Raw genomic sequence first — 25,772 nt, 5'->3', positions numbered from 1 at the left:
TCTTTTGATTTAGAGATTCTTATATTATTTATCAAAATATTCAAAGGAGAAAAAGATCCTAATAATTTTTATTTTACTTTATAAAAATTAATCATCCAAGTTAATATTTTTAACCCACAAAATCTCTTGCCTTATGTATTTTCCTTACTACAAAAACAGAAATGAAAGCATTTAATATATTGTAGATAACAAAATTTAACTCTACAAGTGTCTATTTTTTAAAAAAATTCACAAACCCAATTAAGTGCTCCTTTAGTCTGGCTTTTTAACATCAATGAGGTGTAATTGAGGTAGCAACTTCACTGATATGTTGTTTGGTTCAGCAACACAGTGCAATGAAAGTTGATTTCAACCACACTGCTATGTTGAAAAGAAGCTGGAGGTTTTAGCAGCAATTGAAGGCAGTGGGGTAGTAGGTATTTTTAACAGACAAAAATACCCTTACTTTATTTATTATTTTATCATTTTATCCTTTTAGATACTTCAAAATTTAATTCAAGTATAATGTTACTATTTGTGAAAATAATATTTATCATTGTTATAAAAGAATATTTAACTATAAAAAATTAAAAATAATTATCATTTTATCTAATAAATAATTTAAATTGATTATATAATTCATTAAAATATTTATAATAAAATATTGGAAGATACATTTTAATATTTTATTAAATGAATTTATAAATTCACATATTTTAATAATTTTAAAAAATTAAAATAATTTAAAAAACTTCTATTATATATCAATTCTAATCTGATGTCCTTAATAGTTATTTTTTTTTCTCACCTCATCGCTACAGTTACATTTGAATCCAAACACACACTCCACCATTGTTGCTAATCTCACTGCTACAGTAACTAATCTCACTGCCACCGCTGTTTTTAACCTCACCGGAGGTAAACACACCGCCCATCCAAACTAAGCCTAAATGGGTGGTACCTATCTCTTTAGTGTATATTAAAACAAACAAATAATTTTATTTTTAAAAATACAAGACATGCGTGGATATTTGAAGTTTATTTGTGGAATTAAAAATTTTCATTTTATATTTATACATGTAGGTGAAAATTATTTGGTATACTAGAGGTGAAATTTTTTAACTATGCAAGCACTATTAAGATTTTGTCACGTGTCTTTAAATTGTATTTAAAAGATAAAAAGAACTTATAGCTAAATATTAATTCCGCTTGTGAAATAAAAAAAATTCAATATCAATGTACTAAATAATTACTTAAAAAATTATTTATAAAAAAGTATTAATTAATTTATAGTGGAGTGGTTTATATACAAAATTTCACTATTTTGAGTTTTATCTTTAGACATATAATTTAATTTAAGTAGAAATTTTAGTTATTTTATTTAAATATTTTTTATAAAAATATTAAAAAAATAAAATAATATTGATTAATTTCTTGAAAAATAAAATTTAAATTATTTAATTCAGTTAGTGTAAGGTAAAAAGAATAACAAGGTTTTATTTTAAATAAAGTGGCAAAATTTTGGCTTTAAATACAGACTACGGGGGGATGAGCTAGCTCAACTCATTGCCAGACGAAGATAAAACGAGCTCTAAGTTATCAAAAAGCGAGAAAATAAAAGTAAATAAAATAAAGGCCTCGTCAGCTCTTCTTGTTCCTTTTGATAAACCAGTACGAGAAAGGCAGAGACGGAGAAATTAGAAATGGCCAGTGAATACAACGGAAGTTCCAAAGCCTCTGAATCTGTTTTTAAGATTCCGCCAATAAAATTCACCAAGCTCTTCATCAATGGCAAGTTTGTGGATTCCGTTTCTGGTATCTTTCGTTCCATTTCCATGTCTGTTCTTTTTTTCCCTCCCTCCCTTTCTCTGATAGATAAGTGAACTCATTTGATTTCCTTTTTACTTTTAAATTTGAATGATTTGATTGCTACAGGGAAAACGTTCGAGGCCATTGATCCAAGAACAGGGGAAGCGATAACACGAGTTTCAGAAGGAGATAAAGAGGATATTGATTTGGCTGTGAAGGCTGCCCGTCAAGCTTTTGACCATGGCCCTTGGCCTCGCATGTCCGGCTCAGTACGTTTTACTAGTTACTTTTTCTCTTCTTCTAAATCCTTTTGCTATGCGTTCAAATCAATCATATATATTATATACATATATTTTCTTATTCAACAAGCTAATTTTCAAATCTTGTATCTATAATCTGTCGATATTTAAAAAAAAACGAAACTCCTTTTGGCAGCTTATTAGCCTCAGTAGTTACTACATACTAGTCACGGAGTCGGCGTTTCTATTCGGTTGTTTTAAATAAAAACCAAATGGTCCATCAGTTAAGCCAATAGTTCAGCTATTTTTAACCACTTCCTTTGTGTGTGTTTTACTGATAAATCGCGGGAATACAGCACTCTTAATACAATGTATTAGTTGAAGTCTATAAAAAGAAAAAAAGATTATTATCTAGATTAACAAGTGAAACTTTTTTATTTGATAAGGTATTCAATTATTTATCTCGATATATAGCAATGGATGATTATCGATTCCACTAGATGGAAATTTTTGTACCTTAAAATTTTAATTTAAAAAATATATTTAATTTAATTTTAACCTTTTAAATTTATGAGGTCCCGCTTCCCAACCCTAATTATAGGCATTTAATTCGAGGGTATATTTAAAATTATAGGCATTTAATTAGAGGGTATATTTAAGATTAGTATTTCAACACGTCATAGTATACACAGTTATGTAATTTTTGCTTTTCGGATTGATGATGACATCTTAACATATTCAACTTCATTTTCATATCTTTATATGAGTTTCTTGAATTAATTAGTTGGATATGGTGTCGGTTTTATTAATTTATTTAATTATTTCGATGATTAATGTTACCTTTCATGATGAACGTGTCGTTATTATGTATTTTAATGAAATTTGTTTAACTGTAACTGTAAATTTTACTTGTGATATGTTATTGTCTAAATACTGCATTAAGTTACGTAGGTATAGTTGTTCATAAAGGAAGGGTAATTATGTATGCATCAAAGATTCAAAATATATGAATAAAAAAATCAAAATATATTGTTGGAAGCTGTTGGATAGAATTTAGAGATGGTAATGGAATGAAAATTTTCTTTTATTTGTTCACTCACATCGATCATATTATACATGTATTTTAATATAATCTATTACATTCACGCATTTTAAATAAATATATTCATGCATGTTAATTAAATCACTACTAGACTGTTTAAATTCATTCAACTTAATCAATTTGATTAACTGCTGTTTAAGGCTTAGCCTCTTTATTTACCAAGAGAATAATAATATATATATACAAATTCTTATGCCAAAAGAAGGAAGGCTAAATATTGCCATTTTGCTTGCTATACTTCTCTACTTGGCATATTCTTCTTTTGAAAAATTTCCCTTAAATTGGATATCAGGAGCGGGGCATGATCATGATGAAGTTCGCTGATCTAATTGAAAAAAACGTAGAAGAATTAGCCGCACTGGATGCCATCAATGGGGGCAAGCTGTTCTCTCATTGTAAGGCCATGGACATCCCAGGTGCAGCAAGGAATCTTCGTTACTATGCAGGTGCAGCCGATAAAATCCATGGAACAGTGTTAAAATTGTCCAAAGGATTTCAGGGCTACACTCTGAGGGAACCCATTGGAGTAGTCGGAAGTATAATTCCCTGGAACTTTCCCGCTATCATGTTTTTCATGAAAGCTGGCCCGGCATTAGCCGCAGGCTGCAGCATGGTCGTCAAACCTGCTGAGCAGACTCCTCTCTCGGCTCTTTATTATGCTTATCTCGCTAAACTGGTAATTAAGCTTTAGATAATTCGTTTAAAACCCTTTTAAAATGATTAAATGGTTTTTTATTGATTTCAGGCTGGCCTCCCTGACGGAGTGCTGAATGTTGTAAATGGATTTGGAGAGACTGCGGGAGCTGCCATTAGCTCTCATATGGACATTGATAAAGTGAGACTTTAGTTTCATGTTTAGGATGAGAAACTTAACTAAACACACATTTATGAAGAAATATTGTTATGTTGGGTGGGTTTTGTAGGTGACTTTTACGGGGTCTACTGAAGTTGGACGTAAGATAATGGCAGCAGCAGCAGCAAGCAATCTGAAACCAGTGTCATTGGAGTTGGGTGGAAAATCACCTCTATTAATATTTGAAGATGCTGATATTGATCAGGCTGTAAATATTGCTTTCAATGCCATCTTTTACAACAAAGTAAGCGTGTGTGTGGGGGGGTTGCTCTTATTGCATGTCATTATCAGCCTAATTTTTCTCATTTTTTCTAAATTTCATAGGGGGAAATTTGTGTTGCAAGCTCTCGTGTTTATGTTCAAGAAGGAATTTATCAAACTTTTGTAAAAAAGTTGGTAGAGAAGGCAAATGCATGGGTGATTGGAGATCCTTTTGATCCTCGAGTTAATCAAGGACCCCAAGTAAGAATGATAATGGATAAGTTATACTATTATTTTTAAGTTAAAATATGTCATAAATTTCTATATTTTTCACACATTTGAAATTTAAATTTAGTTTCTGTACTTTTATTTTCATGAATTTAATCCCTTTTACTTTTCAGATATCAAAATTCGTGTTCAATTATTGATACAATTATATTTTTTTGTTATATTGGTTGGTATGACATTTTGTTAAGAAATGGCTTAAAATTGGTAGTGGATTGTTGTTGTTGGTAGTGGGTTGTTGGTGGTAGTGGATTAGTGGATGGTTGTTGGTGTCCATTTTCAACCACAAATCTTTGCCAAAGTTTTGGACAATTATGTCCTTGAACTCTCTTATAAATAGAGAGGTTCATTAGCCATATTCATCATCCCAAACCAAGAGAGAGCAAAGCTTGTTCTTTGAAAGCTAGGATTTTAGCTTTCGGGTTTTCTATAGGGGTTGAGAGTTGTGAGGTTCTCGGGTTGTGTCTTGAGTGTAAAACACTTGTAATCTTCATCTTGTTATAGTGAAATTTCTTTTCGCCTCTGCCCGTGGACGTAGGCATTAAAGCCGAACCACGTAAATCCTTGTGTTCACTTTATTTTTCGTTCCGGTCAATTTACTTGTAGTCATATCGGAGTTCTCGAATCGATCCTTTACGCAACAAATTGGTATCAGAGCGTAGTTGAAGGAGTGATAATATTTTCTGAATTGCCCTGTGACTGCAGCTTTGTCTGATCTTTCACATCAGGAAGAAAATATTATCATTCATTCAAAGGTTCCAAATTATGGCTACAAGTGTTTCATCGACTAAGTATGATGTCGAGAAATTTACCGGGAAAAATAGTTTCAGTTTATGGCGCATCAAGATGCGGGCAGTGCTGGTTCAACAAGGATTGCTAAAAGCATTGTCTGGTAAAGATAAATTACCAAGCACGCTTTCGGAAGAGCAAAAGGATGACATGCTAGAAAGAGCACATAGTGCTATTCTGCTATGTCTAGGAGATGAAGTGCTACGAGAAGTAGCGGATGAGAAAACCGCGTCCGGTTTGTGGCTCCGGTTAGAGAGCAAGTACATGACGAAGTCATTGACGAACCGGCTCTACCTCAAGCAAAGACTCTATGCCCTGAAGATGGAGGAAGGTACACCTGTTTCCCAGCACCTGGATAAATTCAATTCCATTATCATGGATTTGAATAATATCGATAACAAAATCGATGATGAGGACCAAGCAATAATTGTTTTGTGTTCTTTGCCTCCCTCGTATGAGAATTTTGTTGATACAATGATGTACGGTCGTGATGACCTGACTCTAGAGGAGGTGAAAAATGCCTTAAGTTCCAGTGAGTTGAGGAAGAAAATCACTGGTAAGGTGGTCGAAAACAATGAAGGCGAAGGCTTGGTTGCTCGAGGAAGATCCAAGGCAAAGGGTGGAAGTTCAAGTAAAAGCCATCCTAGATCGCAGTCCAAGAAGAGAATACAGTGCTACTACTGTAAGAAGTACGGGCACATGAAGGTAGATTGTCCGAAAAGGAAGGAGAAATCAGAATCACAGGAGCAACAAAATGATCGTGCGAATGTAGCTGATGCAGATTCTTCAAGTGATGCCGAGATCGTTCTTGCAGTATCCGACTCTTACGCTGGTGGGAGATGGATTCTTGATACGGGAGCTACATTTCATATAAGTACTTCGAAAGATGCATTCTCAACATACGAGAAGCATTCTGGTTCAGTACTAATGGGAAATGACCACGCATGTCAAGTCATGGGGATTGGCACAGTTCGTATAAAGATGTTTGACGGTATTGTTAGAACTCTAACTGATGTTCGGCACATTCCAGAAATGAAGAAAAATTTGATCTCTTTGAGTACGTTGGACAAGAAAGGCTTTCGGTACTCTGCTGAAGGTGGAGTTCTCAAGGTATTCTCGGGTGCTTTGACTGTGATACGTGGTAATTTGGAGCGGGGCCTTTACTTCCTCGATGGTTCCTCGGTTACAGGTGTTGCGGGAGTGTCATCATCAGATGATCTAGATTCTGACACCACGAAGTTATGGCATATGCGGCTCGGGCATATGAGCGAGAGAGGCTTATCGGTGCTAAGCAAACGAGGATTATTGTCTGGGCAGTGTACAGGAAAGTTGAATTTCTGTGAGCACTGCGTCTTCGGTAAGCAGACTCGGGTAAAGTTCAGCACTGGGATTCACAAGACAAAAGGCACAGTGGATTACTTCCATTCTGACCTTTGGGGGCCTTCTCCGACAATTTCTAAAGGTGGTTACAGATATCTGCTTACCTTTATCGATGATTACTCGAGAAAGGTTTGGGTGTATTTTCTGAAGAGCAAGTATGAGGTTCTCATCAACTTCAAGCAATTTAAAGCTTTGATCGAAAATCAAACAGGAAAGAAGATCAAGCGATTCCGGACGGATAATGGCTTGGAGTTTTGCTCAGGTGAATTCAATGAGTTCTGCAAAAATGAAGGAATAGTGAGACACCGCACTGTTCGTCGAACACCACAACAAAATGGAGTTGCAGAACGCATGAATAGAACTCTCTTGGAGCGAGCTCGTTGCATGCGATCAAATGCTGGGCTCGGTGAAGAATTTTGGGCTGAAGCTGTTAATACTGCTTGTTATTTGGTTAACAGATCTCCGTCAACAGCTATTGAGCTGAAGACTCCTGAGGAAGTATGGTCTGGTTCTCCTGCTGATTACTCTGGTTTAAGAGTGTTTGGCTGCCCTGCGTATGCTCATGTAAATGAGGGAAAACTCAAACCGAGGGCGAAGAAATGCATATTTCTTGGATACGGCCAAGGGGTGAAAGGATACAGGTTGTGGTGTCCTGATCCGGTTTCGTCCAAGTTCATCATCAGCAGAGATGTGACTTTTGATGAGTCATCCATGCTTCGATCCACCACAAATTCCCGGGAAAAGGAGGAGTCAGATAGAATGGGAGATCACGGTGTTGAGAAGCAGGTGGAGTGTCAGGTGGACGCTCCAATTCCTACGGAAGGTACTTCAGTCCAGGATGATCAAGTTGAGGTGCAAGATTCCGATGAAGATGAGTCACCTCAAGAAAAACCATATAGCATTGCCACTGGAAGAACGAAGAGACAAATCAAACCAAATCCGCGTTACGCTAATCTGGTGTCTTTCGCGCTCAGTGTGGCGGAGTCCATTGGTATAGAACCTTCCAGTTATAATGAGGCTGTCACGTGTGATGAGTCGGCACAGTGGGCAATTGCTATGAGTGAGGAGATAGAATCTCTTCACAAGAACCATACTTGGGAGTTGGTTAAGCCGCCAAGTAACCAGAAGATAGTTGGTTGCAAATGGGTCTTCAAGAAAAAGGAAGGCATCCTAGGGGTTGAAGCAACTAGATTCAAGGCACGATTGGTTGCTAAAGGCTTCACTCAGAAAGAGGGGATTGACTACAATGAAGTTTTCTCCCCAGTCGTAAAGCATTCTTCCATTCGTGTATTACTTGCCATGGTGGCCAAGTCTGATCTAGAACTTGAGCAGCTTGACGTAAAAACGACGTTCTTGCATGGTGAGCTCGAGGAAACAATCTACATGCGTCAACCAGAGGGTTTTACAGTTCCTGGTAAAGAAGACCATGTCTGTCTATTAAAGAAGTCTTTATATGGATTGAAACAATCCCCAAGGCAGTGGTACAAGCGGTTTGATAGCTTCATGATTCAGCATGGTTACACAAGATGTGACTATGATGCTTGTGTCTATCATCGGAAGCTCTCAGATGGTTCGCACATTTATTTGTTGCTGTATGTTGATGACATGTTAATTGCTTCCAAAAACATGTCGGAAATCAACAAGTTAAAGTCGCAGTTGAGTGGTGAGTTCGAGATGAAGGATCTGGGTGCTGCCAAGAAAATTTTGGGCATGGATATTCACAGAGATCGCAAGGCGGGCAAGCTTCGTGTGTCGCAGAAGAACTACATTGAAAAGGTTCTTCAACGCTTCGGCATGGATAAAGCGAAAACTGTGAGTACTCCGTTGGCACCACATTTCAAACTCTCTGCAGAGTTGTCACCACAATCTGATGAAGAAAAGCAGCAAATGTCTCACATTCCATACTCGAGTGCAGTTGGAAGCGTGATGTATGCAATGGTTTGCACTCGTCCAGACATTTCACATGCAGTTAGTGTGGTCAGCAGATACATGAGTTGTCCTGGCAAGGAACACTGGCAGGCCGTGAAATGGATTCTCAGGTACTTGAGAGGTTCTGCAGATTTATGCTTGGTATATGATCAGAGTGACTGCACTAGCAGTGTCACGGGCTATGTGGACTCTGATTATGCTGGAGATCTGGACAAAAGAAGATCTCTGACGGGTTATGTTTTCACTTATTCTGGAGGAGCCATTAGTTGGAAAGCTGTGTTACAGTCTACCGTAGCCTTATCTACGACTGAGGCGGAATATATGGCGTTAGCAGAAGCAGTGAAAGAAGCATTGTGGATGAAAGGTCTAGTAAGCAGTTTGGGTTTACAACAGGATTTCACTGTTGTATTTTGCGATAGCCAGAGTGCCATACATCTGACTAAAAATCAGATGTTTCATGAACGGACCAAACACATTGATGTCAGATATCATTTTGTTCGGGAACATGTTACGCAAGGTGACATTGTTATCAGCAAGGTTGCTACCGAGAAGAATCCTGCAGATATGTTAACTAAGGTGATCCCTGCATATAAGTTCAAGCATTGCTTGGACTTGATAGGTATTCGGGATTGATTAGCGCCAGAGAGGCGTTTGGAAGAGGTGATCCAGTTCGAGGAATTCACTATGATGTTCAGCTTGGTAAATTTCAAGCCAAGGTGGAGATTTGTTAAGAAATGGCTTAAAATTGGTAGTGGATTGTTGTTGTTGGTAGTGGGTTGTTGGTGGTAGTGGATTAGTGGATGGTTGTTGGTGTCCATTTTCAACCACAAATCTTTGCCAAAGTTTTGGACAATTATGTCCTTGAACTCTCTTATAAATAGAGAGGTTCATTAGCCATATTCATCATCCCAAACCAAGAGAGAGCAAAGCTTGTTCTTTGAAAGCTAGGATTTTAGCTTTCGGGTTTTCTATAGGGGTTGAGAGTTGTGAGGTTCTCGGGTTGTGTCTTGAGTGTAAAACACTTGTAATCTTCATCTTGTTATAGTGAAATTTCTTTTCGCCTCTGCCCGTGGACGTAGGCATTAAAGCCGAACCACGTAAATCCTTGTGTTCACTTTATTTTTCGTTCCGGTCAATTTACTTGTAGTCATATCGGAGTTCTCGAATCGATCCTTTACGCAACACATTTTAAAGTTAAAAAAAAATCACTTTGCAGCAATGTAACTAAAAAATAACATTGTAATGAACTTAAATTTTGAAATCTAAAAATTAAAGGGACTAAATTATTAAAAATAAAAGTATAAAGACTAAATTTTAAATTTATAAAGAGTACAAGTACTTATGATATATTTTAACCTTATTTTTATATATGTATTCTAGTTCCTTTAATTAACGCAATGTTTGACCAAATGACATAGACCGATAAGAAGCAATTCGAGAAAATTCTCTCATACATTGAGCATGGAAAAAGAGAAGGAGCTACGTTGTTAACAGGGGGCAAGCGGCTGGGCAGCAAGGGATTCTACATTGAGCCTGCGATATTTACTGATGTTAAGGTGAATTCCTTAGAAAATAACTATGCTATTGAGGTACCTATATTATATTACAGGGACGGGATTAACTTTATTTTTTTAATAATGCAAAATTAGATTTGATTCATTTAATAATAAAAAAATTAATTTAATCCAATTTTTATAATAGATTTACTTTTTGGAAGTTTGCTTTAACAATTGAGTAAATTTTGTTTGTGCACACAAACAGGAGGACATGACTATAGCAAAAGAAGAAATTTTTGGCCCTGTGATGTCATTGATGAAATTCAAGTAAATTTTCTTTCCTTTCCTATTGTTTGTTGTTGGGAGTTTTCAAATTATTGAGTGGTTTGATTAATTTTCAGAACAATGGAAGAAGCAATAAAGAGAGCAAACAACACAACATATGGGCTAGCAGCAGGGGTAATAACCAAGAACTTGAACGTGGCGAACACGGTGTCAAGATCCATCAGAGCGGGGATTATATGGCTCAATTGTTACACAGCATTTGATGTGGATTGCCCTTATGGTGGATATAAGATGAGTGGCTTTGGAAGGGAATTTGGTTTGGATGCCCTTAACCAGTATCTGCAAATCAAGTCCATTGTTACTCCCATTCATGATTCTCCCTGGCACTAAATAAGCAGAGTGATTATGAACACCGGAGCTGGTTTTATAGCAATCCACCAATAATATAATCTGGTTTGTGACATTCTGATTTGATTTCCATAATAAATGGTCTAGAATGCCAGCGAATGGTTAATCAATGTAATTTTTTTGGGGTCCAATCTATTACATCTTATAATTCTCTCAAAAAAAAAAACAAAAAAACAATTTTAAGTCAATAAAACTGAACAAATGGAGGAGATATTAGTGGTAGAAGTCTTCAAATATTCACCCTTAACCATATAAATTTACTAAAGACGGTTAATTAACAAAGTATTTAATTAACCTCAAGTTTAGCAAACAATCCGCCTACCTTTCTTCCAATTTTTTTGGAGATATGATTTTCTTTCTTTCACATTCACGTTAATTACATTTAATTACTGTTTTTCTCACTAATCACACGAGGAAAAAAAAACACTCGACTCCCACACCCTAATATTATTATTCCATGCATGAAAAAAAAAACTAAGATTCCTAGGCATTTTTTTTATAAGAAGAAAGAAATGCTGAAATCGAAGAGGAAAGAGCTGGGACTCTCTTGCATGTTGAACACCGAGGTAGGGGCAGTTCTAGCCGTGATACGGCGGCCGATCGATCCCACATCTCAATTCATTTCACCCCAAGAAGATTATTTTGACTCTTCGCTCCAACAATCCTTGAAATCATTAAGGGGTTTCATCTTCAATCCTCATCAAGAATGGCGAACCATTGATCCTTGCATTTATCTCTCCCCTTTCCTTGACGTTGTTCAAAGCGATGGTATCCCAGCAGCAGCCACCGGGGTTACTCTTTCAGCTATTTTGAAGATTCTTAAACTCGGTATCTTCGATGAGAAAACCCCAGGAGCCAAAGACGCTATTAACATCGTCGTTACAGGGATCACCAGCTGCCGCTTGGAACAAACAGACCCTGTTTCAGAAGACGCTGTAATGATGAAAATTTTACAGGTTTTAACAGCGACGATGAGACACAATGCATCGGTTTTGCTCACCGATCAGGCTGTTTGTACCATTGTGAATACATGTTTTCAGGTCGTTCAACAATCAGTAACCAGGGGAGATCTGCTTCAACGCACGGCAAGGCATACCATGCACGAGTTGATTCAGATCATCTTTTCGCGATTGCCCGATGTCGACGTTAACGAAGGGGAGAGCTCGGAATCTGATACCGACGACATCGATGAAAACTCGGGGTACGGAATACGTTGCGCCGTAGATATTTTCCAGTTCTTATGTTCGTTGTTGAATGTAGTTGAAGTTGTGGACAATACTGAAGGACCAATTTGTCACACAGCCGATGAAGATGTTCAACTTTTCGCATTGGTTTTGATAAACTGTGCTATAGAATTAAGCGGTGATGAAATTGGGAAACACCCAAAGCTTTTGAGGATGGTACAAGATGATTTATTTCACCATTTGATCCATTACGGGACTTGTTCAACCCCACTCGTTCTTTCCATGATTTGCAGCACCGTCTTGAATATCTATCACTTTCTTCGCAGGTTTTATTTCTTTTTCCATGGAATGATGTTAGCTTTGTTAATCCTTGGTTAATATGTATTTCATATTTATATTACATTATTTATCAACTAATATAAAATTTATAAATAGTAATAAAAAAATGAAGGTCAAATTGTCATATTTAAAATTTTAATGTATTTTTATTAGAAAACGACAAAGAATTCAAATTTTTTTTAAGATTAAAGGTTAAATTTTACTGATTTAATCAAATATGTAAACATTGAAAATTAAATTTTACATTATATCAAATTATAATAAAAATAATTGTTACTTTTTTACCTTTTTGCAGGTTCATACGTCTTCAATTAGAGGCTTTCTTTTCGTTTGTATTGTTGAGAATCGCCGCACCAGGAGTTTCTTTGCAGCTCCAGGAAGTGGCATTGGAAGCAATTATAAATTTTTTCAGGCAACCAACGTTTGTAATCGAAGCTTATGTAAATTACGATTGTGATCCGGTTTGCAGAAACATTTTCGAAGATGTAGGGAAGTTGCTATGCAAGCAAGCCTTTCCAGGGAACGGTCCAACCTCGACATTACAAGTCCAAGCTTTCGAAGGATTGATTATTATGATTCATAGCATTTCTACAAACATCGATAAAGAAGAAGATTCAACCCCATCAGATCCATATCCTATTGAAATTAAAGAATACAGACCCTTTTGGGTAGAGAAACCCAAGGATGATTTAGAAACTTGGGTGGAATATATACGTGTAAGGAAAGCTCAAAAAAGGAAGATTTTAATTGCTGCTAGTCATTTCAGTCGAGATGAAAAGAAAGGATTGGAGTATCTGAAACATTGCCAATTGGTTTCTGATCCACCGAATCCTAAAGCTTTTGCCTTTTTTTTCCGATACACTCCGGGGCTGGATAAGAACATGATCGGTGATTATCTGGGTGACCCTGATGAACTTCACATTCAAGTTCTTAAAGAATTCACTGCAACTTTTGAATTTCATGGCATGATTCTCGATTCTGCTTTACGAACTTATCTTGAAACGTTCAGACTCCCCGGAGAGTCACAGAAGATTCAGAGAATACTCGAAGCTTTCTCGGAGAGATTCTTTGATCAACAATCATCGGAAATATTTGTGACGAAAGATTCGGTGTTTATTCTTTGTTATTCTCTTATTATGCTTAATACAGATCAACATAATCCACAAGTGAAGAAGAAGATGACGGAAGATGAGTTTATAAGGAACAATAGAGCAATTAATGGTGGGCAAGATCTTCCTAGAGAGTACCTGTCTGAGCTCTTTCATTCCATTTCGAATAATGCGATCACGCTTTTCGGTCAATCTGGTCCGGTAGAGATGAACCCGAGCCGATGGATCGAGTTGATGAACCGAGCTAAACTAATGCAACCGTATATCCTTTGTGATTTCGATCGTCGATTGGGAAGAGATTTGTTTGCCTGCGTTGCCGGCCCGACGATTGCAGCTCTTTCGGCGTTCTTTGAACATGCAGACGAAGATGAAATGCTACACGAATGTATTGAAGGTTTGATCTCTTTAGCTAGGATAGCTCAGTACGGGCTGGCCGACACGCTCGACGAGCTTGTCGCGTCATTTTGTAAATTTACGACGCTTTTGAACCCGTATGCATCGGCCGAAGAAACCCTGTTTGCGTTCAGCAATGATATGAAACCAAGAATGGCTACACTTGCGCTTTTCACCATAGCTAACAACTTTGGAAGGTCGCTTCGAGGCGGTTGGAGGAACATCATCGACTGCTTGTTGAAACTCAAACGGCTTAGACTACTTCCTCAATCGGTCATCGAATTCAACGTCACTTCGTCATCAGATGCACCAGAAGGTTCAAAATCCGAATCCGGAGTCATAATCCCCAATCATGATTCTAAGTTCTCTAAAAACACTGCTGGTGTGGTTAGTCGATTCTCACATTTCCTAACACTAGATAGCATGGAAGAGTCCATATCTCTGGGAATGAGCGAGTTTGAGCAAAATTTGAAGATTATAAGACAATGCCAAATCGGGAGTATATTTGGCAACAGCTTTCAGTTACCCGTTGAGGCATTGATGAACCTTGGGCGTTCTTTGATATTTGCAGCAGCTGGTAAAGGCCAAAAGTTCAGTACACCCATTGAAGAAGAAGAAACAGTTGGATTCTGCTGGGATTTGATCATTGCCATCTCTTTAGCCAACCTTCACAGGTTCCCAGTTTTTTGGCCTTCTTACAATGATTATTTACTTGCAGTTGCTCAATTCCCTTTATTTTCCCCTGTCCCATTTGCAGAAAAAGGCATTATTGGCCTTTTCAAAGTCTGCCTCAAGCTTCTGGCTTCATACCAAGCCGATGAAACACCCGAGGAACTCATTTTTAAGTCCATAAATTTGATGTGGAAATTAGATAAAGAAATCCTCGACACATGTTGTGAGTACATAACACAGTCAGTGAGCAAGATTCTGACAGAATACCCAGCAAATTTGCAGACACAACTAGGATGGAAATCGGTTCTTCATTTGCTTTCAATCACTGGTCGACACCCAGAAACCTATGATCAAGCAGTGGAAGCTTTAATCATGTTAATGTCCGATGCCTTCCATATCTCAAAGATAAACTATGCTTACTGTATCGATTGTGCATTTGGTTTCGTTGCTCTTAAAAACAGTCCTCTCGAGAAAAACTTGAAGATCCTCGATCTAATGTCAGACTCAGTGAAGCTGTTAATCCAATGGTATACAACCGCCTCTGATCAAACCAACAGTTACAGCTTTTCAATCAATACCAGTACTTCATCAAGCGAGGATAACCCCAAAGGCATAGAATCCGTCAACTTTATAATGAGTTTATTTGTTAAACTAGGTGAAGCCTTAAGGAAAACCAGCTTAGCACGTCGAGAAGAGATAAGAAACCATGCAATATTGGCCCTTCGTAGAGGGTTTAAACTAGCTGAAGATCTGGAACTATCTTCATCAAGATGTATAAACTGCTTTACTCTTGTTATATTTGCTATGGTGGATGATCAACATGAAAAGATGATAGAATATTCTCGACGGGAAAACGCGGAGAGGGAAACGAGAAGCATGGAGGGGACTTTAAAGCTGTCAATGGAGCTGCTGACGGATGTGTATTTACAATACTTGAATCAGATAATGGAGAATCCAGGGTTTAGGACGTTTTGGTTAGGGGTATTGAGAAGGATGGATACGTGCATGAAAGCTGATTTGGGAGAATATGGGGAAACGAAATTGCAGGAAGTGGTGCCGGAGTTGTTGAGGAAGATGATAACGAAGATGCGGGAAACTGGGATTTTGGTACGTAAGGAGGAAGATGATCTATGGGATATTACATACATTCAGATACAGTGGATTGCTCCTTCACTCAAAGAAGAGCTTTTTCCTGATGAAATATAAACAGAGTCGAATTACTAGTGAGGTTAACGTTAGTCTTAAACATCGTTCAGGTTAATTTTTAATTTTTAAAATTTTCAGATTTCTCGATAATATTACAAATATATTATTACATGTGGAATATTAAAAAGCAAATTAATAAAAAAATTATGTAAAAATTGAAATTTTAAATTTTAAAAAATATAAAAATTTATCATGATTTAGTTAAAGAATGTAAACTAAATCTAAAATATACACATAATGTAAGACTAGTTTAATATTTTTTTATTAATGTACTTATATATTTTTTGTTAATATAATATTTATATTTAACAAAAATTATATCATTTATATAAAAATAATTACCCATCAAATCCTTAATTAAACTACCCACGGTAACTTCTCACCATTGGAAAAACTATTCACATTTTAAAAATATTTTCAAAATATAAAATTTATTGCCAAGAACACTGGAAACTGTAATATGTAAATTGTAATATTACAGTGTGGATACGACCAGGGTTTAGGCTGTGTAATAATATACATTACTGGATATTATGTCTATAATCAGCCTAGATGGGCTTTTTTGTTTGAGGTTTTATGGCTCAAATTAGATGACCAGGCAAAAATCTAAAAATACCCAATAGAGGACTGAACCTTTATAAGTATTATAAACTTAGACTGCCCAGTAAAGGAACCAAGACATTCCATTAAACCTGTACACAACACTGATTGAATCATCAAGTGAAAAATACCTAAAAATAACAGTTACCCAGAATGGGACAAACAGTAAACAACAAATTATATATATACAATACTATGGTTTAGCTTTATGTGTGCAAAATGAAAGCACAATGATTACCAAATGGAAGACTATAATCGCTAAGAATTTACCCATATAAAGTGAAAAAAGAAAAATAGTAATTTACAATGTGTTTCACCATTTTTCAATACACCCATGGTGCACTCTCGAGTTTCATCAACAGGCATCCCCATATACCATAAGTCAAAAGTCGTCTACCAACAAAGTTGTTTTTTTGATGTTGTTCAACTAATAGAAAACAAGAAGGAGACCAACCCTGTTTTTTCAAGCTTAGAAAGCCCTAAAAGCAGAATCATTCTTCCATCCAATATCAAGTCTAAACAACCTTTGAATCAAAGTTCTCGCCAATCCGATTGCACCAACACAAATAAGGTTTGTCTAAATGACCTTTAGATCAACGTTTTCCCCAATCCAATTGCACCAACAAAGGAAAAAAACATGTTTTCAATATCAAATCTCGACAACACTTGAAGCAGACTCAATCCTCTAAGATGAAGTTGGATTCAAGCTATCTTCAAACATATTTGCAAGATAAAGTATCGACAACCATTAAAGTAAATATCATGTAACACCCCTATATCCGACCTGACTACTAAGTCGAATATAGGAATGACACATTTGAGCACTGAAGTAATTCTGGCTAAATTCAATTATTTGAACCCTTTTCTGGTCATATTTTAACCCTACAAACATGTTTGTAACATATTTTCAGTGTAAAACTTAAATCCAAGTGAAGCTTTTCATATATTTACAATTTAATCATTGTTTTAAATTAATTTATCACAACATACTTCTTAATTCAATTTTTTTTCTTGGTATCACTCAACCTTTCTTTTATCATTTTCTCACTTTACCAGAAAAATCAATTATACATCATTCAGTTTAATACTACTTTTATATTATATTGATTGGGAAAAGATTGTATGAAACAGTGACGCCACGTCATCTGTATCCCTTTCCAATAGTTTTATGCCACATCAGTACTCTTATCCTGAATTTCAGGATTTTATCCTGAAAAAAATCAAATTCAAATTAAAATACTAAAATTCAGGATAAAATTCTAAAATTCAGGATAAGAATACTAATATGGCATAAAACTATTGGAAAGGGATACAGATGACGTGGCGTCACTGTTTCATACAATCCTTTTAGGGGTGTTACACGTCATCGATTCAAGATCAAGTCTAGAATACCCTTGAATCCAAATCAAATCAAATTCTCAAGCGAGCATCTCTCCAAATCCAGTTTCAAGATTAAATCTTGACAACCCTTGACGCAAACTACATCTTTTTAAATCAATTCTAGACGATCCTTAAATCAAAGCACTTTTAAAAAAAATAATGAAAAGAGTTTTTTTTTATAATCAATAAATCTAGACATTGTAACTTCTTTTCAAAATTTATAAATAAATTAGATGTAAATTTTTGTTTAAGTAAATAATCCACTTGAAATTGGTAAGTGCATATACTTTTTACTTTACAATATTTTTAGATTACTATAAACTCTTTTTAACAAGATAAAAATTTTCAAAAGCAACAGTAATAACCTAGGACTCCTATGAATTCAAGCCCGTTAACTTATATATCTCCGTTTTGACCCCTGTTTGATTTGGAGGGCATAGCTGATTCATCTCCCACACTGTTAACATTGGTTGCTTCGAATCCAACCAAAGAGTAAGTCAAAATTGAAATGATTATAAATACAAAAGTGGTGGTGGATTGAATTAAAACATGGTTTAGTGGGTGCAACTGTATATTGAACCATAATTGCCTTTGCTGTTATTGACAGTTAAATGTCAAGACTGGATAATCTGCTGAGGCATTTCCACGTTGTATCATAGAAAACTATACAATAAAACTTTGAAAAGCTGTTGTGTTTGTACTTTGCAGTCAACTGGTGGTCATATTATTACATTGCGCTCTCACACGTTTACACGTTTTTCGTGATAAACGTTGTTTCAACTAATTATCTTTTAATCACTTTTAATCCCCCAATTAAAACCCAATTTAACTCTTCAAAAGATAACATTATATTTTTTTATATTTTTTTTGTCCGTTTTACTGTACATAAATAACATTAGTTGAAAGTTAATTATAATTAACTTCACTTTTATGTTTGGAAAGATTAAATATATAATCAACCCTTGAATGAAAATAATAAAGGGAATTTTTTTTTTAGGAAGGCATGAATAATAGATTTTTTTTTTTGGTTTGATGTAGTAATGGTCAAATTTTAGTTTTGGTATTTAAATTTGAAATTTTATTTTTAAATTTAATTTTTATACTATAATTTTTGACATATTTTAATATCTTAAATTTTGTAATGTTATTAGTTAATCCAAATATTTTATACTTACTAACATGAATTTTTAAAATTGTTAACATTTATTTTTTTATACAATACCTATAACTATTTATAATTAGGGTTGCAATTGAGTTGAGTTGTGCCCGAATACTACCAAGCTTAAGCTCAAGCTTGACTTGAAATTTGGAGCTTGATAAGTTTGTTTACCAATTTTTGTGCTCAAGCTCAACTCAATAATTAAGCTTAGTGTTAATAATATATTAAAGAAAATAACATGATTTAATAATATAAAAATAAGAAAAGTTTAATAACGTTGCGTGTTGTTCAAGTCAAGTATTATTAAGCTTGAATTTGACTCGATCAATAGCTCAATAATTATCGAATTGAGTTCAAATTTTTTTAGACGAACTTGAGTAGCTTGTGAGCATCAGTGTCTCATTTTCATTTTTATTCATAACCTCTATCCAATCCTTACGTCAATTTTTTGTTACATAATTATCAAATGAGTTTTTTTATTAATTATGATAATGCATTTAACAAAAATATTTAAAGTTGTTAAAATTTTGACTTAAATTTTAAATTAATTAAAGAGATTAAATTCTTGAAAAATAAAGAAAATAGGTATTAAAATAAAATGTAAAAAATATAAAAATTTAAATTTTTACGAGAAAAAATAATTATCCCAACATAAAAGTGAGTCGAGGACCACTCTAATGTGTGTGGATATATATATATATATGCATTAATATTTCTTGAAAAACTATATTTTAATATTACAAGAATGTTTGACAAATTTGATAAGTATTTATGTTATTTGACAAATGGTAATTAAAGCTTGGAGAAGTCAACGGGCAATAACTTGAATGTTGAAACTTGCATGGCCACTATTATTAAGGGTTTTTTTTTAAATGTGGAGAATATAGGTTACGAAATTAAGAAATTATAAGTTTAAAATATAAAAAAAGAAGACTTATAAATTTATTGAATTTTCATCTCTTAAAAATAATTAAGTTAAACTTCAAATTTATTGAGACTTTTAATTAAAACACCACATCGTAGAATAAAGTTGAAAATTTTAGCTAGGTTATGTTAATAAAGAGATTGAAATTATGATGAAATTTAATCATCTATTTATATATTAATAATAAAATTCCATTTCTCAGTTCGTGATGGTTACTCTTTCTTATTGTGATTATCCTTTTACATTCAATTTCTACAATCATTACATCATCAAGAGATTTTGTAAGCTCAGCTTGCCGTCATTTAAATGGAATTATAGTTAATTAATTACTTAAATTAGCAGTGAATCCGCAAAGTAATGTTTAATTGATATACCTTTCATTTCTGTTTTATAATTTATAAAAATTAAATTTTTTCCAGATTTACAATTATTTCTTTCAATAATATCATCTTAAAAACAGAAGCAACATATTATATTATTAAATCAATTAAATATAAATTCTAGCTTTATGACAGACTTTTTGAAATAAGATGTAAGAAATTCTAAGATTTTGGAATAGGAAAGTTGTGGTTATCATTTAGAATTAAACAAATAAAAAGTAAACAATAAACTTGACTTTCCCATACGCTAAAGGTCAAGGTCGGCCGAAACCTAGTAAAAGGCCAAGGTCGTATATTCTTCAAGGTCGGTCAAACCCTAGAAAAGGTCGAGGTCGTGTTTGGGAACATACATATAAGTCCTTAATCACAACCCAAAATAGCATTTTTAATTGTAATTATAAAGCACCATTGAGAATAAATTTATTATTCCAAACATTTTGTATTTTAAATGTAAACTCTATCTACAAGATGAGGTTTGATTCTTGGATAATCTCTACTATTTTTTTTTCTTATTATGTAAAAGGGATAAATTTATCACCATATTATAGGTGAATAATGAAATTTATCACTATATTTTATTTTAAATGATACTTGCTATTATACTTTGAGGATTAGTTAAATTTATCACTACATTATATGCGTGTTCAAGTTTGTAAACTTAGTCAACATAGGTCATGCAATCTAAATGTGTCGATGCACATGCCACGATTGCATGTGCGCATGGATAACGAAGTGCTTGAAATCTCCTACAGTGGTAGGGAATTTGTCTCAAGTCTTTGCGATATGCTCCATCGATAACTCCACAGTCGGCTCTATAGGACTGCTTCACTTGGAATACTCCATCTATATCTCCAGGTAATTTGTCTCAACTCATTGAGTTCGCAATTTCTACATTTTCCCCAATATCTTTCAGCATCGACGTGCGCCAAATGTGGCTACCCTTTATATGTCCTATGTATGTCTGAACCCGCTTTGAAAACAAGCTTGCTAATCGAAAATACGTTTCCTTAACCACCGAGGTTACCGGCAAATGATGCGTCCCCTTCAGTATAGAATTAATGCATTCCTCTGGGTTCGTGGTCATGTGTTTTTATCGTAGTCCTCCATCATACGACTGTGTCCACTACTCTTTCGGTACCCCATTGAAGTACTCCGTACCCAATCAGTTTACAACCCGTAGTCTCTCAAACATTTCATGGAATCGATGTTGGACGAGCTCGTACCCTATCGATGACAAACATTATTGCATTCAAGAAAAGTGTCCCAAATGTGAAAATAGAACGTCGATAATGTCAATAAATTGCAAAGAAAAAGAGAAAAATAGAACACTCTAAATTTTAAGTGGAAACTCTTTCAGGAAAAAACCACGGGTAGAAGACAAGAAAATTCACTATGTCAAATTTGAATGATACAAAAGGAGAGAAAATTACGTCTATTTATAGGTTAGAAAATCTTATTCTAATAAAAGTCAAATAGATGTAATGCAGTAATATTAAAACACCTTATTCTAATCAACATCAAATAGAAGAAGTAAACTTCTATACGGATCTTACCTCTTAGATTCTCTTATCTTGTCACTTGTATTTGTTTTATCAGGAATTTGAGTTATACAACTTCTAATACCAAATGTGTATGTTAAACTATTATACATGAAAGAAATACTATGCACAATGTACTCATGTTATGCTGTTAAAGGATGAAGCATAACTGGGGCCGTAGTTGATGCCACTAATGCGGACATGACAACGAGTTTCTCCTCGATAGAGTAGCATGCTTTATAAAACCCATACATAAATGTGAGGAAGGAAAATGCAAGGAGATTTCCATTATAATCAAGTAATTCATGTTGTCCATCTCCACCGAAGGCGGTGACCTTGTTAGTATAACCTGTTACACCCCAATTCTATCACATATTATAATAATGGGGTCATCACCTTCAGTGGTAATAGATAAGACACATTACTTGATTATACTGAAACATCATAGTGTTTTTCATCCTCCTATTTGTGTATGAGTTGTACAAAAAATACTCTTCTGATGAGAAGAAATCGTTGTTGTGTCTGCATAACCTTGAAAACATAGCCTTTGTAAACTTAAAGCTCTAGTTACAATTCAACCTGATACCGTATACTCATATGGCAAATGAAATTTGTAGGTCACCTAGCTCCATGGCACCACCGTAAATTCAAACATTCCTTAAAACTATAATCATGTTCATCTAAAACACAGACAAAAATAAATCTACAAACTTCTAATTTTCAATCACAAGAAAAAATAATAATTTTTATCTAAGTGAAAGCGTACCCTATATGACACTTTTTCCTTTCTTTCTCCAAAAACAACATAAATTAATAAATTTTAAAATTTTCAACTTACTTTCTCAATTGTTTTTTTTAGCATATTTATAAAAATTAACTATATATATATTTCATTATGATAAGAAAGATCACTTTAAAAAAATGGCAAATATTTTTCCAATCAAAGCCGTAGTGCACAAAATGTTACATCATCTTACAAGATTAAGGGATGAAGATAATGACGTTGCTAAGGCTATTTATGGTTGGTGGAAGATGTGGGTAAATCTTGTTATATTCATTCATTCAAGAAATTAACATTTATAAATGGAAGCCACGAGTGTTTCCACATCTCTAAGGTATTTAATTTGTTTTCATTCATTGAGGGCGTCTGGTGGTTTCTTATTGCATCTTTTAAGGAAATTTTATGCTGTCCCATTTTTCTCCAAAATAATTTTGTATTTTCAGTTGAAATATACTTAATTTTTAATTATTTAATATTGATTGTAATTAAAGGAAAGTAAGATTTTTGGTATTTAAATGCGAGAAAAATATCCACTTTGTTGAAGGTTGGAGTTTTATATTTTAACTGTGTTGAGAATTCTACCACTTGAAGTCTAGTAATAATATTTTCACTCATTAATAATGATGGAGCATCTATTACAACTACATTCAATTTTGCATAGATTTGGGTTAAACTTCCCCAGTTAATTGAGCTAGAAAATTTGTTTTACACCAAAATCTGAATAAAATATAATGAAAATCGCACTAAATGGATAGGATTCCAGTATATAATTCTAGATGGCATAATTGTTTACCTTTAAAAGCAATTAAATTATAATATCATTAAGATTAGACAATAATTAAACTCGTTGGCACTCACACGCTTGTACAGTAAAAACAAGCAAATTAAAAAATGTCACCTCAAGCGGCAGTAAATGTGGCTCAACTCCACCCAGCTTGAAAAAAGGAAATTATAATCTACTCCACAATATTGCATTCTCAAATAATAAATGTGTCTGCTACAATATTGTTCAATAAATATATATATATAAATTCCTGGAAAACTCTGGGAAAATTCTAAGAAACCAGAAAAATGGGTAATGGGAGATGAATCATGCATGAGAACGCACTCAAATTTCGCTTTCTCCTCTTTATATTTGTTGTTTAATGTGTTTCCATTTGAATTGGGGGAGGCAACGAGCAATGATTGAGGCATTTGAAATGATAGTTGAAAAATGAATGTTTGAAAGAGTAAAAAAGAGCATATACACCAAACTCATCTACTTTTTTAAATTAAAATGAAGCTTGAGTTTGAAGGTTGGAGGTGTAGAATGTAAGACTTTATTCTCTCTCCAATGTCCATTCATGTGTTGCACAATATCACTCATCTGAAGCAGGTGAAGCCTTGTGCCATTGATAACTGAGGGAGGTCTCATATGGAAAAGTTTATTATGTGGAGGCGAGGCTCCGATTTATATTTTTTCATTTATGTCCTCCTTTGTTTAGCATGTAAATCCTTTTAGTGTTGATGCAATTAATTAATAAAATAATTAAAAGAATATTTGGCATGTGTGGAGTTTTTTTCATTGAATAATAACTAAAAAAAAAACATTAATTTCAATATAATTACAAAATCTGTTAGTAAGATAAGACAAAAAATCTTTCCTTCTCAAAATAAATCGGATCCTACCACTTTACATGTTAAATAAACAATTTAAAGTGGGTTGTTCTTGAATTATTATAATCACGTATGAGGAATTAATCAGATTAAGTTTTGTCTAGTTGGGAAATCAAACAAAACCCTTGTCCTTCGATATATATGTTTTTAACAGTAATGTCCATTTCGGTTGGCTAATGAATTTCAATAAATGGATGCTGTTTGTAAATGTAGTATTGAGAGATGAAAAAAAATCCCGAGTTTTGTTTATGTGTTTCTGGGGTTAAAATATTATTTAAGGAAGATGAAATAGGTTTTAATGTTTTTCTCAACAAAATTTATTATTAGTTTACGTCGATGGCTTGTAGTAGTTAATTTTGATACAATGTTTATTTCTACTCATAATTTTTTTCCAAATTTTTGTATTGAATAAATCTTGTTAATTACACAACTTTCTACTTCCCTTCCCGACTCATTACCATCCTTAGAAAACTTCAAATTTGAATTGACATAATCTATATCATCTATATATATACAGACAATCTAGCAAAGCCAGCAACTATAACTTTAGTTAGCATCTCATTGTCCAGTGATTAGCAAATTGAATGATGGAACTCCATCTAAAAGACTCCTCATTAAACAAGGAATTGGATGTTTTGGAAGTTATTGGAAATGATTCACTTTCATAAATCTTGATTAAACATGGATAGACATGTCGAGTGACTGAGTGAGATGATGAAGTTGGGTTCTTAAAAGAAAAAGATTGTTTGAAAAAAAATGAAATTGTCATTGGATCAAATATTCGGATGTAAAATATGATACCGTTGGTGCATGAATGATTTTTTATATTTATGTTTCTGTTTTTTATCCTACTTCACCAAATCTTGCATTGTCTAAATTTTGTAGCCCAATTGATCGAATTTCCTCATTTACAAATTTAATTCCTATATATAAAATAAACCAATTAATATATTTGAAGATCAAATTTATCATATATTAAAATCATTTAAAACAAATGTAGTTTTATTTAGGTAAAATATAATCACAATGTAAATTTAACCCTTAATGTTTATATCTTTTGTCAATTAGACCTTTATTCTTTTTTTTAGCTGTATTTGATCATTAGTCTTTTAAAAAAAGTCAAATCGCATTTTATAAATATCTGTTTGAATAGCACGGAGCAATTAAATGAAAATGCAATTACTCTCCTATTAATTATACTCTCTCATAATTATAAAGAATTATAATTTCTTATATGTGTTTGGCTGACAAAATGTAATCACATTGTAATTTCTTATGTTATGTTTAGTAGTACAAATTGTAATTACACAATTATATAATTTATATTTTTAAAAATATTAATTACAATAAAAATTATTAGCACAATAAAAAAAATCATCATATGCATTATGATTGTCCAACAAAGTAGTTGATAATACGATTAATAATAAAAATAAACATCATATAAAATTTTGTCTAATTGTTCTAGTGTTTCATATTTGTTGCGTTATTCCCTTTTTAATGTTTAATATAAACTCTTTTTCATCAAATGTTGGTCCTTGATTGATTTCATCATTATTTGATTTTTAACCTGTATCATTAAGATTATTAATATCTTTTTTCTTCCATGTACTCTTCGAAGTATGGATAATCCCAAATCTACCTATGAATGAAGTTATGAAGTATGTAGTACGATCCAACCTTTTTCTATGTTAT

At 33.9% G+C, this 25,772-nt stretch overlaps 2 protein-coding genes across 2 annotated transcripts; both read left to right on the top strand.

Moving 5' to 3' along the window:
* The first annotated feature begins 1,500 nt into the window (after positions 1-1,500).
* Positions 1,501-10,865, top strand: LOC107916427 (aldehyde dehydrogenase family 2 member C4). Its single transcript, XM_041112822.1, has 9 exons — positions 1,501-1,794; positions 1,915-2,057; positions 3,422-3,805; positions 3,875-3,964; positions 4,053-4,226; positions 4,307-4,444; positions 9,985-10,122; positions 10,328-10,389; positions 10,464-10,865. The coding sequence occupies exons 1-9, from the start codon at positions 1,683-1,685 to the stop codon at positions 10,735-10,737; spliced, it is 1,515 nt and encodes a 504-aa protein (XP_040968756.1). The 5' UTR covers positions 1,501-1,682; the 3' UTR covers positions 10,738-10,865.
* A 288-nt stretch (positions 10,866-11,153) lies between these two features.
* Positions 11,154-15,767, top strand: LOC107942292 (ARF guanine-nucleotide exchange factor GNL2). Its single transcript, XM_016875920.2, has 2 exons — positions 11,154-12,265; positions 12,574-15,767. Exons 1-2 carry the CDS (start codon positions 11,217-11,219, stop codon positions 15,656-15,658), a joined length of 4,134 nt encoding a protein of 1,377 aa, XP_016731409.2. The 5' UTR covers positions 11,154-11,216; the 3' UTR covers positions 15,659-15,767.
* The last annotated feature ends 10,005 nt before the right edge of the window (positions 15,768-25,772 follow it).

The sequence above is a fragment of the Gossypium hirsutum genome, chromosome A05, assembly GCF_007990345.1.
Source record: "Gossypium hirsutum isolate 1008001.06 chromosome A05, Gossypium_hirsutum_v2.1, whole genome shotgun sequence".
NCBI lineage: Eukaryota > Viridiplantae > Streptophyta > Magnoliopsida > Malvales > Malvaceae > Gossypium > Gossypium hirsutum.
Note: the sequence above shows the minus strand (reverse complement) of the source record. Positions and strands in the feature narration are given on the sequence as shown.

Coding starts and splice junctions, on each gene's coding strand:
- LOC107942292 (XM_016875920.2), top strand. CDS start 11,217: ATGAAAAAAAAAACTAAGATTCCTAGGCATTTTTTTTATAAGAAGAAA. Junction 12,266..12,573: donor ATCTATCACTTTCTTCGCAG/GTTTTATTTCTT, acceptor ACCTTTTTGCAG/GTTCATACGTCTTCAATTAG.
- LOC107916427 (XM_041112822.1), top strand. CDS start 1,683: ATGGCCAGTGAATACAACGGAAGTTCCAAAGCCTCTGAATCTGTTTTT. Junction 1,795..1,914: donor GTTTGTGGATTCCGTTTCTG/GTATCTTTCGTT, acceptor TGATTGCTACAG/GGAAAACGTTCGAGGCCATT. Junction 3,806..3,874: donor ATGCTTATCTCGCTAAACTG/GTAATTAAGCTT, acceptor TATTGATTTCAG/GCTGGCCTCCCTGACGGAGT.